The sequence below is a fragment of the Pleurodeles waltl genome, chromosome 11 (assembly GCF_031143425.1).
Source record: "Pleurodeles waltl isolate 20211129_DDA chromosome 11, aPleWal1.hap1.20221129, whole genome shotgun sequence".
In the NCBI taxonomy this organism is placed as follows: Eukaryota; Metazoa; Chordata; class Amphibia; order Caudata; family Salamandridae; genus Pleurodeles; species Pleurodeles waltl.
The window spans coordinates 696,530,751-696,550,683 of record NC_090450.1 but is presented as its reverse complement, the minus strand read 5'-3'; the positions used below and the strand labels follow the sequence as shown (position 1 = coordinate 696,550,683).

Sequence of the window (19,933 nt, the reverse complement as noted above, 5' to 3'; positions counted from 1 at the left end):
GTGGGTGATGAGTTCACCTAAATCTCACTGTATAGGACATGCACAAAAGGCCAGTATGATATGCTGGAAATGGTACATAAAAGACAGGGCTCGAGTAGGACCGGCAGAGACTGCAGCCCTACATGAACAGGTGTTGCAAGCCCCTTTACAGGATGAGGAATGGGTGCAGGAGGTACCACAGGTAAAAGAGTCACCATTAAGGTAGGTTGTGGCATTTGAAGCCTTGTTCCCTGAAGATAAAAAACATGTGTGGTTCACAGATGGTTCATCTAAATATGTGGGTACCAAAAGGCATTGGAAAGCAGTGTCATACAATCCAGTTGCCAAAAAGTTGCTGACCACCACAGGAGAAGGAAAAAGTAGCCAATATGCAGAATTGTATGCTGTGTATCAGGCTCTAAAGCAAGAGCTGCCTGGAACTTGTCATAGTTACACTGATTCTTGGTCTACTTGCAATGGGTTAGCCACCTGGCTTCCCACATGGCATGCACATAACTGGTTCATTCACTCAAAGGAGGTGTGGGGCAGAGAGTTGTGGCAGGAAATTTGGGAAATGTTGGAACAAAGTAAAGTCACAGTTTATCATGTGGATGCTCATTGTCCCATTGACTCATTAGAACAATGGTTCAATTCCCTTGCAGACGATAAAGCCAAAATTTCAGGGACAGAAGTGGCAATACCGGATTCTGACTTGGTGAGGATGGCTAAATGGGCACACCAAAAATGTGGACACCTGGGAGAAAAGGCCACTTCCAGGTGGGCAGAGATTAGAGGGATGCACATTCCCCTGGATTTGATCAAAACTGTAATTTTGCAATGTCCTATTTGTCAGCACACACAACAGAGATTTTTCCTGCAAACAGTTAAAGTTCAGTTGGGGACAGGAAAGTTAACAGGACAGATATGGCAAATTGATTACATTGGACCACTACCGATTAGTCATGGTGTCAATATGCCTGCACCGTAGTGGCCACTTATTCTGGATACTTGATTGTTGTCCCTTGCAAGCGTGCTACTCAGCACAATACTATGAGAACTCTGGACTTGTTAATGTTATACTATGGAGTATCACTCCAGATCCAGAGTGACAATGGGTCACACTTCAAAGGCAAATTGGTGCAGGACTACCGTTCTCAGCACAATATTGAGTAGATATATCATATTCCTTATTATCCACAGGCCTCAGGACTGATTGAGAGAATGGATGGTTTACTGAAAGCTCAACTGCGAAAATTATCTGATGGAACATTGAAAAACTGGAGAGAGCATTTAAATGGAGCCCTCCAGATTCTGAATAATAGACCATTAACAAATGCTGAAACACCTTTGATGCAAATGTTAACTCCAGCTTTGCAAATACAACCACATGTGGCCACCAACACCATCACATACTGGGAAAGAAAACCTGGAGCGTTAGCTTCTTACAGAGCCACACCCGAATCTGCAGGTCTTGACTTACATGCTTTACAAGCTTAAAGACTGAAACCCAGAGACATAGATTTGTGTGAAACAGGTATTGGAATACAGATTCCCCCAGAGCATTTTGGATTAATTGCTCCCAGATCTGGATTGTCCCTTAAAGGTATTCAGGTTTTAGGGGGAGTGATTGAAGCAGATTACCAAGGAGAAATCAAAGTTATTCTGTTAAATAATGGAGAAGTTGACTTATTCATTCAAATTGGAGACAGAATTGCCCAGCTTGTCATAATTCTAGTGTATGGAGGATTGGTAAGGAAGGGGACTGCCCCAGCCCTTCTTACTGTACGTGGAGAGGGAGGCTTTGGTTGCACTGATAAAAACCCTGGTGCTAAAGTATGGGTTGAATCCCCAAATGGCACTCCAGAACCTGCAGAAATTATAGCAAAAGGCCCCAACAATGTTCTGTTGATCATAAAACCAGGACAGGAAAAATGGGAACATATTCCATATGATAAATGTTATTCGCAAGAATGATCATACTTGTTTCTTTTACAGGTCATACTACAGCTTGTTTTTGCCACGAGTGTTCTGTGTGGTCTCCTTTTGGGTGTGTGGGGTCGGGAGGGACCCAACACCCCCAATCTCAACATGATTGATCGACCATGTCATGCAACACCTTTACTGCATCTGAATGAAAACATTTGGATTCATTTGGCGCAGACCATGCTCAACAGATCCGACTTTTGCATGGGCGCATGCGAAGCACTGTGGATGTTTTGTCAACATGTTTGATCGCCATACCAATGCCAACAAGCATCTTGTTAGAAATTTTCAATGCTACTAACCGTGACAAAGACGTGCAAGAACATAATGTTGAAACACACTTCAGTCCCTATGAGTATTGCAGGGACTGTCAGGAGACAGCCAATGAAAAGTGGGACAATCTTACTCATATAATCACCTACAGCATTACTCCAGGTGACGTGTGTTACTACATGTCTTGCAATTCTCATGACATCGGAAAATGTATTAAATTGTGCTTAGAAAATAAGAAATCAACCTCTCAAAACTTAGCGTGGAAACACAGAGTTTTGTGCTTTTACTGAAAGGGCAGACATTACAAAAATATGCCGAATCACATGGTTTGTCGTTATCGAGTGACTGCAGCCAGTCACATTAAACATGTCAAGTTGCCAGTTGGCTGGCTGTTTTCGTGTATAAACCTAACTTTCACTTACATTCCAGCTAACATAGCGGGCGGGCTGTGTACTTTTACACGCCTGGGACTCAGAATGTTTCCATCTAACTCAATACATACTGGCTATCCCAGAGATGTTATGCAACTAGATGAAGAATGCGATTCAGATATTCAACTATTATCCCAATCAGAGTATCTAAGCTTAAGTCTTTCCATAGTAGGCATGCCTGATTTAACTGTACGTGTCTAATAGTTAAAAATATTAACCATACTTCTATTGCTTTATCTGAATTTTTACTAGATGTGCGTGGTACCAGGAAAGCTGCATTACAAAACAGAGCTGCTATTGACTATCTTTTGCAAAAATATAACCATGGCTGTAATGACTTTGAAGGCATGTGTTGTTTTAATCTTTCTGACTACTCTAAATCAATCCAGGCCTACATTGATACACTACATACATTAGTGAAAGGGGAAAAGCAGGGTATAGATCAGGGATTGTGGGACTGGTTATTTCAATGGATACCTGTTTTGGGAAAATTACGCAATGTTTTTGGTGGAATTTTTGTAGCATTAGTTATTATTATATCATTATGCTGCTGTGTACAATGTATCCCTAGTTTGCTTGTAATGTTTAGACCGAAAAAAGTTGATTTTAAACCTGTAGGCTAGATGACACATTGGTCAAAGAGTGGAATGTAATGTTATTTGAGTTTTGACCACTGATGTCTTGTCACAACGCTTTACACCTGGCTTAGCTGCCTATTGTCACTTTAGTGGTCACTGGTTATATACTCCATTTTGTATTCAGCCTAGACTCCATTTTGCGTTGAGCTTAGCTTCACCGCCACGTTAAAGTATTTTTCTGTGCAAACATGTTATGCAATGTGTTTTTCTACTTCTACATGTTTTTCTTCTTACCGAAGAGCTAGGGCTGGTACACGACATGTAGGAGGTGAGCGGTTAGTATGATAAGGCCATAAAAAGCTAGTGTTTTATCATAGGCAAGAAAACAGTTTGACTTTGGCAGGTGTGCCTTGGGACGATGGCCAGCTCCCATCGCATTCCTTTAAGGTTTACCTAAACTAGCCAGCATTTTTAAATATTTCCATCTGAGGGGGGGTCTTCTAGAAGGCTCTTTCATGGCTGTTTAAGCTATAAAAAAGCGGCCCTGCTCAGTAGCGATGAATACCGAGACCTCAGTCAGGATTGGGCGTCAAATGCCTGACATTGTTCCCGTGAGGGTGATGATCTCTTTCTCACAGTTGAACAGGGTTGTCTTCTTGCTGGCATGAGAAAGATGAAGCATCTGGCAGGCCATATGGTGATGAATTTTTATTAATTATTTGCTTTGCATTGCATATGAATATATATCTATATATCAATATAAGTGTTTGTATCCTTGCATGATTATATTTGCTGTTTATAGACTAAAGATTTTTTATTCATGGTCTCAAGTTGATGTTGCACATTTTGAAAGTACACTTTTTACTATTCAAACCTTCCTTCACGAACCTTGCAAACAGCTATAATAAATGTCTTATTTAGATTAATAAGTGCATTCCAGAGAATCTTTTCAACTCCTTTCAGTGTGTATATTTTGGCTCAGTGAGAAGTAAAGCAAAACAGTATTACATACTTGAAATGATACAGATTAGCTTTTTCTAAAAGAATGAACAGATACTCCTATGCAAATGAATCAAAGGCCTTCTCATAGTCGGCCAGTAGGAGCATCAGGGGTTTGGCCAAGATTTTGGTCTCAAGATTCAGAAGCAAAATCAGGAGTTATAGTCTACCAGTTTTATGGATCACTATTTTTTCAGAAGTTCACATACTGTGAATGCTTTGTCAACCATCTTTTAAGTGGTTTGCATGTTTTAGAATATGTTCTTAAAGAAATTGGGTGCAGCTGCGTCCAGTTCTCCACCAGATGTGCCCTCCTCAAAGAAGTCATGTTCTGTAATCGAAAGATGCTACACAGGAGGTCCTGCATAAAACTTTAGAGCTGTTCAGGAACAGGAGCAGCCTCTTGTGTATAAAGTACCTCGTAATAGGACACAAGGGTTGGCGCTATTGTGCGGTCACCAATTCATGGATTACCCTTTTTGTCCAATTTTAATGAAATGTGGCCTTTGACTTTTCAGTTATGATACTGCCAAAGCAGAGTCTTGCTGGTCTCATTTCCCCAAAGGTATATAAAACTCTGAGTAGTGAACCATGTTGCTCTAGTTACACTCATCATGGTTTGCTGAAATACCATGTTGTTATGTCCAATGTTGCACAGCACAATTGAGATGTGGTTGACAAGTATTGTGATCCCAAGTCTAAACGGCAGTTCTCCAAACCAGTCATCTACTATTGGTGGCACCTTTTTTGACCTATTATGTAACTAAAATGCTCCCACAATTATTGCATTGAGTGCTTCACAAGGCAAACTGGTAGATTCTATCAGGCCAGTTTCTTTCAAATATTTTATCTACCGCTTCCACAATGTGGGTTCTAAATTTAGCATCAGTGAGTAGGCCACCATGCTTCTAAATGCTGTCCCTGGATCCTCATCCCTGGCCCCATCTGTATCGTCAATTCCACCAGGTACTGATCCAAGAGGCTCCTAGCAAGAATGTGGGAGTTAGCCAATTTGTGTAGCACTATGTTTGAAACCAAGATGTAATCCAATTGGAATAGGACCTATGGGTCCTAGAATAGAATGTAAAACAGTGTTCCCTGTGATGAAATCAGTGCCATTGCCGCCCGCCAATGTTGTAATGAGGCCCTATGTCATGAAACAGTGATGTTGTCTGCCTATTGGGTAAACAGAAAACATACCCAAAGTACAACTCCACCCCTCCCAACACTTCCAAAACATGAAGCAAATGTCGTAAGATTGCTTTCTGAGAATGGCCACCATGGCTCCGGAATCAAACGTCGTCTCTCAAACACATCTCTGACTACAACTGGAGCATGACAAGCTCATAAGAAACCCACAAGTTTATAGTTTGGTCATTAACAATTGTTATCAATCTAAAGTGTCTCTCCTCCCTAGGCTACCTTTGCCCCACCCCCTTAGGTACCTCCAGGTCTAGTCACTGGATCTTGATCTGTGTCTGTTTCGACAGTGAGGCCACTGTTCTCCTGGTCTAAGAACGTTTGTCAATGCAGAGGTTCTCCAGAAGGAGACTGGGACCTACTTGATTACCTGCCTCTCTTCCACCCACTGCCAGACTGCATCGGTTGTCTCAAAAAAATAAAATGTGTGCTTCTGGAAAATATTTTTCAGTTTTGATGGCTATAGGAGAATGTTCCTGTGCCTACTGAATGTAATTTAATATTTTACCACTTTGAAGGAACTCTTTTGCTGTTGCACCAATTTGGTGTAGTCTAGAAATATAATGATTCTGTAGGAGTTGTAAGTTAAGAGGCTCTTGTTCTGGGGTGTACCTATGAATGTAATCTCTATCCTTGTAATTAGGATGATAAGCAATGAAGGGACAAGGTGGTGCTCCAGGTGATGGCTTTTGCAACAGGTTGTGGTGGGCACGCTTTATAATGATGCAGAGATAAAGTTTATCCTTCAGTACTGTAGAAAAGTACCCTATTTTTGGCATGGTTACACTCACTTTTTGCCTGCTATCAGTATGCTTACAATGTTGTCACTGGGATCCTGCTAACCAAGACACCAGTGATTGTTCTATCTCCCTCCAAATTTGGTTACCTTGGACCTTTGTGCACTCCACAAATGGCATACGGGTGTCTCCTTATAAGTCACTAGTATATGGTACTTAGGTACCTAGGTCATTGGGACACCAGGGGTCCCCCATGGGCTGCTGCATGTATTATGCCACCCATAGAAGCCCATGCAAAATGTGTCTGCAGGCCTGCCATTGCAGCCTGCATGAAAAGGTGTATGCACACTTCCACCACAGGTCACTACACCAAGTCACTGTAAGTCACCCCTATGGTAGGCCCTTCCAGCCCAAAGGGCGGGGTGCAGGTCCTTGTGTGTGAGGGCACCCTTGCATGAGTAGAGGTGCCGCTACAAACTCCAGATGAAACTGGAGAAAGGAAACTGGAGTGAACACTCTCCTGTTCATCACCACCCCAGGGGTGGTGCCCAGAGCTCCTCCAGGTGGCCACTCGATCCTGCCATCTTGAAACCGAAATGTGCAGAGGCCCCTGGGAGCATCTGAGTGGACAGGTCAGGCAGGTGACGTCAGAGACCCTTCCTGATATGCGGTCACTGTGCAAGGAGACCAGACCCCCTTTTAGGGCTATTTAGGGACTCCCTTGCGGGTGCATCACAGGTGATAGTCTGGAGTGGTACCCTTGGTCCTCTCTGCCCGCTGTCCAACTTGGGAGTCGGTGTGCACTGTGACTCTTACAGCAACCAAGACTTGTTGTCTCCTGCTCCAAGGGATCTTCAGGATCTGAGTATCCCCGGCCCCCTGCACTTTATCCTTGCAAGGACAGTCTCTCCTCTGCTGCTCCGGTGACGTAGGACTCCTCTCCAGGTATGCTGACTGGGCCTCACTGCAACTTACTTTGCCTGCTGCCAGTGGACTGCCTGTGGGGGCTGTGACCACTTCTTCTGTTTCTCCCAACTGCTGAGGATCAGCCCAGACTGCCCTCCAAGGGTTGAGTCCCTTGGACCTTGCTGGCCCTCTTCAGCCTTGCAATTTTCTTTTGCCTCCCCTTGCATTTGTCAAGGCTTGTTGGTGGTTCTCCTAACCACTGACCATCTGTGACATGGCGACCGACGTGCAACATCATCTGCACTACTCCAAGGACTCCTCTGCAGCTCCAGGTCTCCAGAACTGGTCTTTTTTTCTCCTGTCAACCAGATCTTCATCCACAGAAGGGTGGGAAGTGGCTCCTGCCCCGACTGGCCACTCTATCACAGACTGGACTCTGTCCCCTTCTTTTGCAGGTCCTCTTCTTTCATAATCCACCTTTGGGTTCTTCTAGTCTGGTCCTGTTGTTGCACAATCCATTTTCCAAGTCCTTGTGTTAGTCCTTAGGAAAACCAGGTATTTACCTCTGCTCTTCTGATCGCTGGGGGTCATTGAGGTACTCACCTCTTGGGGTCCCGGGTTCTCCCAGCTTCCCTCTAAATACTCCATGCCCTTGGGTGGGGGGACTTCACTTAACATCCCACTATTTTAGTGTATGGTTTGGCACTCCCCTAGAGCCCTACCTATTTTCTACAATTCTTGCCAATGCTTGTTGTTTTCTATGCTAATTTCCGATTGCTATTGTGTGTGTGTGTGTATATATATATATATATATATATATATATATATATATAAAAGTTTATATATAGTATATACTTACATCCAAGTTGGTGGGGGGCTGCTTACAAGTAATCCAGTGTTGTGTTACTTTGATAAAGTACCTTTGTTTTTGTAACATTGTGTGGTTTTGTTCATGTGTGATAAGTTACTGTGTGACTATTGTGGGATTGCATACGCTTTGCATGTCTCCTACAAAAGTCTTGGCTGTTAATCCACAGCTACCTCTAGAGAGCCCTGGCTTCCTAGACACTGTTTTCATTCACTAATAGGGCTTGCCTGGACCTGGTATAAGGTGCCAACACCATAGGTGTCGACCACACACCAGACTAGCTTCCTACAAATACCATAACATGTAGCCGTTTTCCAAAAAGTGTTCTGGACAAGAGCCCTCCAGGTCTTCAAAGAAACTTTCACAGCGCAGATCATTTCTGGGCCTACGTCTTTCAGCATCTTCCACACGTTCCTCCAACATCTTTTTCGCATTTGATAAGGTAGTCACTGTCTGCCTCTGGAATTTCACTGTGCATTTCCATTCTGATACATACCCCTCAGATTCACTAAATTTGTCCACTGTAGTTTTTAAATCTAGTGTCAAAGGTGACACATCTGGGGCAACTTCACCAATTTTGGCTTCTAAAGCATATTTAGAAAACTGTATGGCCTGTAGGGTTGGGTTGAAGCAGTTTCCTGTGTGACCACATGGGTTGTCTCACTCTACGAGGTCACTGTATTGACACCTCTGTGAGAGTTCAGGACTGGGGGTCTAGGTTATGCCTATTTAGCCATACTTCTTTGCTTAACTGACTGTTTGTGTTTCTCCCTCACTTCGGTGTCTTGTCAAGTGGAACTAATGCTGTTGTATGCAGATCATCAGAGATGTGCTAATGGAGCGACTCCACAGCTCCCTGGCAACCGTGATGACCCACCAGCTCTCAGTTATTTCACTCTTCACGAGGCGACATGAGCAGTCAACCACCAGGATTCGATTGTGATAGTAGAAAGTCATATAACAATCACAGAGATGCCCATTCAACCATCTAATGGGCAGTATTATTCAACGTTCACCCCAAACTGTGTTGCAGACACTATTAATAAGTGTTTTACAGATCACATTCACCCTCTATGGGTGGTATTTGTGGGTTTTGGAAGGCAGATGCATGGAACAGTGCTAGGCACACAAGAAAAGCTAGGACGAGAGCTCCACGAATTAGAGGTGCATTGCACCTCACCATATAATTAAAGATGTTGCTGTCTATACAAGGGGATATTTTACTGGGAGGGGGCTCTCCGACACTGAGGGAGGGATAGTACCTTCCACAATCCAACACAGCCCATAGACCCCGGGAGATCCTGGGGCCTGCAGTGTTATTTTTACGATCTCAAGAAAAGTCAACTGTAAATGGTAAGACCCAGCCAGAAACTTGATTGCATCCAGCACCCTTTTCTGCAGGGCAAATCCAAGTCAACCTTCTCTTCAATGCAAGGTCCATTTATGAGCAGTCTGCTGGAGCCTTCTCAGGCTGATCGAGGTGAAGTAGGGATAAGGAGTTGAGGTGACTTTGGGCACTGTCCTCCACAGGCGTTAGCTCTTCCAGCACTGTGGAGAATAAATTTGGGCCCCACCTCATGTGGACCCAGATCCCCAGCCATTACCTATGTCACTTGGCAGAGACCACTGCAGCTTCCCTGCTCTGCTGTTGCAATCTCTGCTCCGGGGCCAAGAGTCTTTGTTGGAGGATGTCGCTACAGAGTAGCAGTGGGCATGTAGGAGTTCAGGGAACCCCAAGCTCCATAGAGCCAGATGACTTCACAATCACTCAGTGGCCTCCCGCATCCCGGAAACAAGAATCCAAAGTCCTGTGGTGGCACTAAATAACTTCATTGTGGCCTTACATGGGGAGGGGTTCCAGTAGAGAGACAAAATTGTGAAGGATTTTGAAGGGTGCCATCCAGTATTACAGACTTGTGTCCACCATCTTATATAGCTACCACAGCCCGATCATTTTTGCCTTAATTTTAAAGCACTACAATTCAAATCACCACTGTGTTACACAATAACAGCAACATGACAGCAGGTGGCAGCAAAGCTAGGTAATGTGGGGGGATTAGTGGTGGAATGAGAAGTGAATGGTGGAGGAATGGACAGTGCAGGTGGCGAAACTGATGAGATCAGAAGGAAATGCACTCGCTAGAGGTGATGTAAATAAGAGAAGAGACAGAGTTGAGTGTGAAATGGTGGTAATGAACTTGAGTAGAGTGTGAGTGGTATTGCTGAGTAGGAACTGGCAGTAGGTGGATACATGCAAACTGCTAGGGTTAGTTCAGGGTGGAAGGGCTAAGAAGAAAATGAACATGGCAACAGGATGAAGGTACAGTAGTGTTAAAGTTTGAAGTAAAGACCTGAGTAAAGACTAGATGTCCACTGGAGATGATGAAGTTGGCAGAGAAGCTTGTCTAACCTGAATGTTAAGACGTCCACGTTGAGCATTCAGTCCATGTCGGAGCATAGAAGAGGCAAGGAGTTGGTCGTCCTCAATACGATGTGACTCTAGACCAATAGGCGGGCACTCTGGAAAATGATTGACAAGTTAAGCAGGCAAATTATCTAGGCTGAAAAAAGACTGAAAACTCCCTATAAAAACAGAGCAAGAAAATTCACAACCTTCTGGAAAAGATCCCACATATCCTCATCCACAGATAAAAATGTTCAACATATCAAGGGCCTGACTGTGGAAGAAGCTGCTAGCAGCACAATGCTTTGACTTGTGCTACCAGCGGCCTCACCCTCTGCTACCCGAAAGATACAGAATCCTTCACTGCACAAATGGACTGTGCATGGTGAGGCACATACCACCTTCCTTAAAATAACACAGCGGAACTCAGCTTTGTGCATTACGGCACACAATACCAAATACTGATATATTGGCTGTATGGGCAGCAGACCTCTGCACCAGTACTTGAACTGGCAATGTGTTAGTTTTGCAACCCAGTCCCTCCAAAGGACAAAAGCTACTACGCTACAAAAAGTGTCGGACTATGGATGGGACATCAGGTTCTTCGTGCTGCAGTCTATGCAACAGCTGTCTGCTCCTGCAAATGACAGAAGTCTGCACACATAGCGTGAAATTGACAGAATTGACAGCTTACACTTTTCAAACCGTTACAGCTTCTTCCTACCAGGAGCTGTAGAAAAGCATATGTGATTTATCTTGAAAGTCACAAGATGGAGGAACACTCTCTACCGCCTTCTTCAACTCACAAGCGATCTCAATGTGTGTAGTGTGATTGTGAACAGCAGTATTCTATGGTGAGTAAACATTTGTGCATTGCAAAGTGAGCTGTGCTGGTAATGCAAAGTACCTTTGCGCACTGGAACCCACATGTCTCAATATTTGAAATGGTTATAGGTTTCTTGGCAGGATTTTCAACTTCGTGATAAAAAATTAATAGAAAATCAATCATAACATTTGAGGTTACAAAAGCATTTGGATTTTACCTCAACTTTGCCCTGTATAGTATCTTTTCTAATATGGGATATCAACCATACCTACTCAATAATGAGGCAATGATGGTGTAGTGCTCATGTGAAATAGTGCATGTGCGAGCAGTGAATGCTATGACGTGATACTAATGTGCATTGTTTGGCTGGCCTACTGAAAAAATTGTGGGAATTCAGTTAACATACATGTTTTAGACCATATGTGGACACAAGGAAATTCCAAATCAATAGCAGTTGGTGTTTCAACCCCTCCTTTAACACAAAAATGAAGTCATATGTTGCTTCAGTGCAATAAATGAAGACTACTTCTTAACAGATTTTAGCAGCTTAATCAGTTTTATTTAAGAATGCCTGATACTTTCTGACTGAACGCGTTTTGGACTGATAGAGGAGATTAAGAGATGAACTGCGGCGCTACTGCAAATGTCTGCTCACAGCCCTGATGTGACGTCAAAAAATTACGCAAATGTGGCGATAAAAAAGTATAAATATGGGCCTAAGTGCTGCCGCAGAGGAAGCCAGTGCAGATCCTTCAGCGCCATAGAAGCAGATGATCTCCTGGATCTGTTTAGAGCCAGCTTAGCCGCTGCAATGTGGACTCTATACAGTATATTTAGGAGATACTCAGGCGTACCTAGCAAAATGGCATTGCAATAATCCATCCTGCTCAAAATGACACTGTGGACAATAAGAGCTTTGACGGTGGGAGGCATCAACAAGAGAATTTTCCGAATACTATAATGCTACTCCATTCAGCTGCTTTACACATTAAATCACAAAATACCTTTATGTCTTTATCATTATAGGTCATCAATAAAAGTAACCAATAATAAAATCGGTATAGCAGTTTACATGAACATTATGAACTGAATGAGGAATTTAATTTGGTTTGAACTATCATACAATTAAGTAAATAACATTTTTAGGACTGCATTTAAATGCGTAAAAAGTGTTTTGCTACTCTATTTAAATATTTATAAGCTACATTGTAATCAAAACCTAGAAGCAAAATGTGAGTTATCCTTTACCTGCAGTTTGTAGCGCTATATTTTCACATGCTGCGCTTACTCTCCTGTCATCCAGTGCTAGGCGCAAATATGTGGTAGTTGCTTTACTTTGACAAAGTGTTTGATCTTCAGATATTTTGTACTCTTCTCTTAGCCCATAATGTACTAGGACAAAGAGACCGCTTCAGTTTGTTTTCTGTTCAGAGGATGAGTACTGCCATTATAGTGTGGTGAAGTGAGACAGAATGTGCATACTGTGTATTGTGACTAACAAAGAAACATGTAAAACATTATGAATCAAAGCTCCCTTTCAGGGAGGCCTGAGGACACATATAAATCTCTAGGTGTACATACACATGAGGTACACAGACTGTCAAGCAGTGTCTCCCTCTAGCAAGAGGATGAAGCAGATGTGTGGAACAAGGGTTTTAATATAGTTTGCCAAACCAAAGTCTCTTGAGAGTCCTGAGTATCCATATTAGTAGTATTTAATAACCGTGTGTGGTGCTGACCATTTAGCAGCTTTACAGATGTCTGCTATAGGAATGGTTCTTTGGGGTCGAAGACGAAGGTATGTCAAAGGGTTCTCGAAGCAGCATGATGAGCAGCACTCTCTGCAGGATCTTAGCGTCTTTTAAACACCTTGCAAGGACAGTAGGTCAACTACTCGAGCTCTGGAGAAAGGCAGAGGTTACAGATGCCGTAGTGATCCTACCGTGGGTATTTGGTATAGCACTTTGGGCAAAATTGGAAGAGGATTTACTCCACACCCTCCTTCCCCAACAGGCATTTTCCATGCCACCCGAGGTTAGCAAGAACTGCTCTGGTGCGGCTCGAAACTGAGGAGATGTGGTAACCCTTTTATAGTAGATGATTCTTCTCACACTAGCTCTGGATACCTGATAACTGGAGCAGAAAGGAATGGAGACCTGAGACCGCTTGAGCTGAATCGTCCGAACCCAATGACAGAAAATGTAATCTGAGGTGGAGTCTTTGTCCTGGTGCATTGTAGGTTAAGGAAGGAGTCGAAAGGTAAATTCAAAACTAGGCAGCCTTACTATTTGGCAAACCTGGCATTCGACAGTGGCCGTCTCATAAGAAAATCTCTGGGCCCCGCGCTTATACCTTTTTAAGCAAAGTAGTTCATACAGGTGCTGCTGTCAATGTCGCAGGGCTTGTGTACCCAAGAGGTCAAACGGCCAAAAAGTTATTCGAGGGGCAGAGTCCTCATTAATTAACACCCCCAACCCAAACATGGCACTGCTCTGTGTATTCCCACTTACTTTTTCGTTCAACAGGTTTCTCTTCCTCACCATCCGTTTCCCAGTTTTCTTCAACCTTCTTGGGTTTCTCTTTCTCTGTACCATTGCAGAAGAAGGAAAATGTTAATTCGTGGGCGCATCCTCCCCTACAGACTTCCCATCAGGCCCTGCTTAGCAGTGATTTATTTCCCCAGCTGTCAACCAGTGCTTGTGATATAAGAAAGCAAACCACAATAGCATCCAAGCACCTTCGCCACACTCAACGTGTGAACTTTCAGTTTATTCTCCCTGTGTCAGGCTGTTAAAGCTACTAAAACCAGATAACCGATATTCTGTCTAGTTTGGTATGGGCTTCCTGTTGGGATGCCCAGTCACCAAGTCATATGAATGGCAGGCCCAGCCCATGATCCCTGCTGGAAGGGCAGAAATACAATGAATCAAAAAATAGAAAAAGACATAAAAGGAATGATGAAGGAAAAAAAGCATTGATGGAAATGACCTTGCAAGAGAGAGACAGAGAGGCAAAACGTAAAGAAGGTAGAGTTGTGGACGGCATAAGGGGGACTAAAGATTAGCCATTTTTGTCATACAGAGACCACAGAAATTGAAAAACTTTGGTTTCATGCACTATTTTATTTTTCATTTTTTGCAATTCATTAAAGGATTTCCTTTCTTAAGATGATTGTAAAGGAGGAACCTATTGGTTTCTGAGGATTTGGGTTTCTGTGATTCCCCTATATAGTAGTAAGGAGCTTGAGTTTTAAATGTATCTATCCACGTTTTGATGGGAACACAACTATGCAAATTAATCAGTACCATTTTGGTTGGTTTCAAACTACATTGCATGAGCCTAACGTCTATCTTTAACATTAAAAAGATAGCAAGGAAGAGTCTTGATGCAGTGATAAGCAGTAATACTTATTGGCAGGAGTGGAAGCACTACAGTATATAACTGATAATGCATGATTATATGCATGGAGTCACATCTTTGAACATCTATCCATGTAATGGGAAAAAATAGGCAATTTTTCTGCACAATATCTTGGATCACCTTTGGGATGAAGCCACCATGTATGGTCTATATATTTCTTTTTTTCTCTCTTTTTTCTTAATTTTCCTTTTTTTAGATTCTTTTTCTTTTTTCTTCCTATTTATTCTTTTCTTGTCAGCCATTAGCTCTAATGCTAATGCTTTATATTACAGCATAGGGCCGACATATGCCATAGTTTTTCCTGGGATGGCTCTACATAATTTTATGATTGTTATGTGCCCTGAAGAAGGTGAGTGACCTCTTTTGGTCACGTTTCACTGAAACGTGCCTCAGCACCACCATTAAGAACAAGGACGGTCTATTGGATTTAAATTCTCTCTTCATAAACATCTCCTGCGACCTACAGGCCTATGGATACCAGCCTCTATTAATTAATAATCAGGATCAATGCTGTATATACACACTAAAAACACTAATACAGAATTTAGGGCCAGATGTATGAAAATGTTTTGCTCTCGCTAACGGTGCGAATCGCAAAATTTGGCCGTTTGCGAGTGCAAAACAGTGATCTGCAATGCATGAAATGCATTCGCAGACCACAAAGCAGAAATCGCTAAAATAGCGATTTCTTGCGTTGTGACCTGGGTTTTGCTAATCGCAATTAGCGATTTGCAAATTCCAGGTCTCAAGGCAATGCTGTAAAAAATTACAAATTGCGATTTTTCGCAGAATGGCATTTTGCACATGCAAAGTACCATGGACTGCAACCAGGTGGTAACCTGGTGCAAAATTTAAAAATGCATTTAAAATGCATTTTTTAATTGAACATGTAAAGCACACATGCCCTTATGGCATGTGTGTACTTTACATGTCCCCCAAAACATTTCTGGGGTGCAGCAGAGGGGGCCATAGGCCCCCAGCACCCTGGGGATTTGCATTTCCAAAATTGGGATTTCTGGTTCAGAAATCGCAATTTTGGAAATGCAAAAAATTCGCAGCTATGGCCCAACAGGCCCATAGCTGCGAATGGGGCCGGTATCGCAATTTGCGATTCGGTAATAGCATTTACGATTTTTAAGAAATCGCTGTTGCCGAATTGCAGATGTGATACATGGCACTTTGCGAGTCGGTAATAGCGATTTCTTAAAAATCGCTATTACCGAATCGCAAAGGGCCGTGATGATACATCTGGCCCTTAGTATGATTATATACCCCCTGAACATTAAGGACTTAAAAATGAAGGGACACTTTTAGAAAATACAAGACCATTTGTTGAAAAGATGTATCTGCTCTTTTCTTTACTGTGGAGAGTTGTGAAGGGTCTTTAGTTTATCTGGTATATGCCGGCCTTTCTGTTTTTAATTAGTATGAGTATGAATGTGAATTGTTTTATTCTTTATTTTCTATTGTGTTTCTGTGTTTCTCCCAGGAGCTCCAGGATACTTTGCTGTATATATATGTGATTACAATATTGAAACAAATAAGAGTATCATTGTTCAATAAATGGATACAGAATAAATTGTTAAAAAAAATACTTCGATATGAATGTTAATCTGTAACTTTGGCTTGATGAGTTTTTCTTTTATCTGTGGGGATTCTGTTTCTTTGGAACCAGTAGTGAAGGTGGGTTATGTACATTTTGTTGATTTGTTTTCCCTGTCCCACCTCCAGATTGTTTAGCAGGGGAACCCTAGCTTTATTTGCATGACCGGGTTCCATATGTTATACTTTTCTACGAGTGCTACATGAAACACCAGTGATATCTAACTACACCACACTACCAAAACCTACAATTTGCTTTATAGAAAACTATGTCTTGAGCAATGGCTAGTATCCCTAAGTAGAGTTAGTTTCCACACATGTGGGTTTGTGGGAGCATACCTCATGAGTGACATGGTAGGATAATATTTTGGCATGTAAGAAGTAGACCCTCAGTCCTTTTATCTAATCTGGGTCCAGTGGAGTTTTAGTAACAAACGTTGAAAGGATCTTAACATTTACTGTCTAATTTTGTTGATAAACAATCTGCACTTCTTCCAGACTGCAGATGGGAAGAATACTATAAAATGCGACGTGTCACTACATCACCAGCTCTCAACATCTAGCTTGAATAGATTAAATCATTTCTTTGAAATTTCAAGTTACATTTATATATACAGAATTGTGTATGATGGATATGTTTTGAGTTCTGCTTTTCTTCATATGCACAGATCATAAAATTCTAACTCAATAAAAAAAAAACATTCTGATTAGTTAATAAAGCAACAATTGTGTGCTTTAATAGATGGTATCTATATCACCTAACTTGCTGTTATTGCCAAATAATATATATGTCTCATGAATTCTGCTATTATTCGTTTCAACCATTCATAATAATTACCATGTTTAGAATGATGCCTGTACATACCCACTTTATCCAATTACTTAGTTAACATAACTGTGCAAATTGAAACTGACCAATGATCCTTCTCCCTAAATACATGAGACCGCATTTTCCAAAATGTTTCATAAAAATATCTTAAATTCAAGTATTCATTGACAATTTTCAGTCCTGTTTTAGTAATTTAGTGATCCAGAAGATTTCTCTTTGCCTTCATTTAAGGACACTATCACCCTCTTTTGTTTTTTTTTATAGCTTATGTTCAGTACATTATCAGCCCTTTCATCTGAGTAAAGAACATATTAAGAAAAAGAGTCATTAGATACAGCAATTACATTTTCGGAGCATTGAATAATACTTCTTAGCCCGAATGAAATGTGAGTGGTGCTGAAGTTGTGGCATGTCAAGTTTTTATGGAAGATGCTCAAGGAAGTCCACAGCCTTGCAGGTGACTACTGCTATGGTACAATTAAAATTGCTTACAATGTCATACAACCACAGAAAATCCACCTACTGTTGTGTGATAATCCTAACCAAGACTGAGATCAACAGCCCTTGCCAACAGCAGTCAGAACTATCACCAGTATATCCCATTGTTGATTACTTCCCACATAATTATGCCCATCGCTGTGCCCTGAATCTTGGTGAACTCTTTGGAAGCCGTTCAGCCCCTGCCAGATACCAACTGCTAAACATTAACTTACCCTAACACTACCTCAGATTGTAGTGAGCTAAATGCACTAGTGGTTCCAATGGCTAATGTGAAAACCTCCATTTATGTCTACTTTCCCTCTTTTTCCAGCCCCGTGAGAAAGTCCTCAACTTATTTCTCTGTTCAAACTTCTGCTCCTGTTCAACCTCCTACACTTCAATGTTATCCTCCTAGGATGGGAGTTTCTGGTATGGTTGTTCTATCCCTCCACGAATGTGAACCTTCCTACCTATATCTGTCACCTGACCGACCAATGGCCAGCTCTGAGTTAAAACCCTCCCTCTGATGCCTCTTCCAGATTCACAATATTTACACTTCTGGTATCCGAACATCTGAACGCCTCTAACTCGACATCAGAGCCCAAACACTGCCTTCAAGAAAAATCTGAAACAACACATTTCTACACGAATGCCATTTCACCTGCAATGCACACTTCTGAAGATGCCTTGGGCTCCATTCTTTCAAAGCTAAGGTTGCCTATTTAATATTGGGACTACTGAGGTATTATACCATCCACCTTCATTCACCAAATCATTTATGTTTAAACTGACACTTTGAACTTATGAAACACCTGTTGCTACCTACCCCCTCAGATTCTGTGTTTGAGATGTCTTATAGTTAAAGGCAAAATACAAACTTAGGCCCATATTTATACTTTTTTAGCGCCGCATTTGCGCAGATTTTTGACGCAAAAACGGCGCAAACTTACAAAATACAATTGTATTTTGTAAATTTGCGCCGTTTTTGCATCAGAAAGCGGCGCAAACGCGGCGCTAAAAAAGTATAAATAAGGGCCTTGGGGCCATATGTACAAACACTTTTTCCCATAGACACAGAATGGGTAAAAACCTTTGCTACATCTGGCCCTTAGTGATTAATAACAGAACAGGAATTTTCTTGGGTTGCAAGGTTTGGCACTGTTATGACGATCTCATATAAATCCCAGGGCTGAACCCCGTGGAGAGAATCTCTTTATATTATTGATGTGACACCATGTGTTAACCCTGCATAGACTTTGCAAATGTTTTTCACCAGATCTCACTGGGTGAAGCACTCCTTCCTTTCAGTTCAGATAGAACACGTTTTGATTCACCCTACACTACTAATTCAAGGACAAGGATCGTTTCTCATCCCATATTTTTCTCATTGTCTTCATGGGGTTCTTCCACACTCACCAGATTTTGGAAAAATAATCAACATACTGGCCCAGAAGGGAAATAATCAAGGATGTCTTTAGATATACAGGACTGCACGAAATGGACAGTTGGAGATGCTCCATTGTGTGACTGTGACTGCTTGCTACTTCAGCATTAATGATTGCTAGAGGTACTTGAGTATGACTGTAAGTTTTAGAGGTACCTTTGAATTTGATAGTGACTTTCTTTAGACTTTAGAGTGAGACTGTGACTGCCGGACATGGTTGGTAATGTGACACAGACTACTACAGATGCCTTGTAGGGGAGGATACAACAGAGACTGATTAAGAGTGTCAAGCTTACGAAAATGGCCTTTGGAATATCATTTGAAGTCTTTGTAAATAGTCTTCAGGGTGTAAGGATTCTGGCAGGGGACTTTGGCCAGTGTGAGGCTCATAGTGCAAGGATATCAGAATGCTCAATTCTGTGTGTTTTTTGCTGGGCTAGATATTGATGAATTTAGGTGAGATTGGTCTGCTAAACAACAGGAACTGAAATCAATCCACTTTCTAAAGCATCAGAATAAGAGATTTTTTTTCAGGTGAATGGGGTGCACTCTTGTTATGATGGAAACTTCCCTCGAATGGTGATGGACATGTACCCCTGCCCTGAGCTCCCCAGATGTGATGATGTCTGGATCCATTGTGCTGATTTTTGTTATCATGGGCGAACATGTATCATGTGTGTGTGCCATGACATAGGTCTAACTCATGGACTGTGTTATATTTGGGCCATGATGGCCACCCAAAGCGCTACCCTCATAGTAGTGAAAGGCTATTGCCTTTGCCAGGAGTTAAGTAGCACGAGAGTGGGGGTGGCAGCATGCCGTGAAATGATTGGTAGAAGTGAACGGGCCTTTTTAGTTGTGTCAGTGGAGTGCGGACTGCAGGCTCACTCATGTAAAGTTATGCTGGTGTGTGCTTAACTCACCCTTGGCTGACAACAAGTCAGTATGCAGCGCTGCACAGTGCATGTGTCTAG

At 42.1% G+C, this 19,933-nt stretch overlaps 1 protein-coding gene across 2 annotated transcripts in view; it reads right to left on the bottom strand.

Annotated features, from left to right (window-relative positions):
• The window catches only part of AEBP1 (AE binding protein 1), a 230,595-nt gene that overhangs the window by 71,128 nt on the left and 139,534 nt on the right, over positions 1-19,933 (bottom strand). For both annotated transcript variants that reach the window (XM_069214248.1, XM_069214249.1), the window contains 2 exons: positions 13,695-13,769; positions 10,365-10,474 (listed from right to left, as the gene is read on the bottom strand). In XM_069214248.1, the coding sequence (XP_069070349.1) occupies positions 10,365-10,474; positions 13,695-13,769 (185 nt within the window). The remainder of the gene's footprint in view (positions 1-10,364; positions 10,475-13,694; positions 13,770-19,933) is intronic.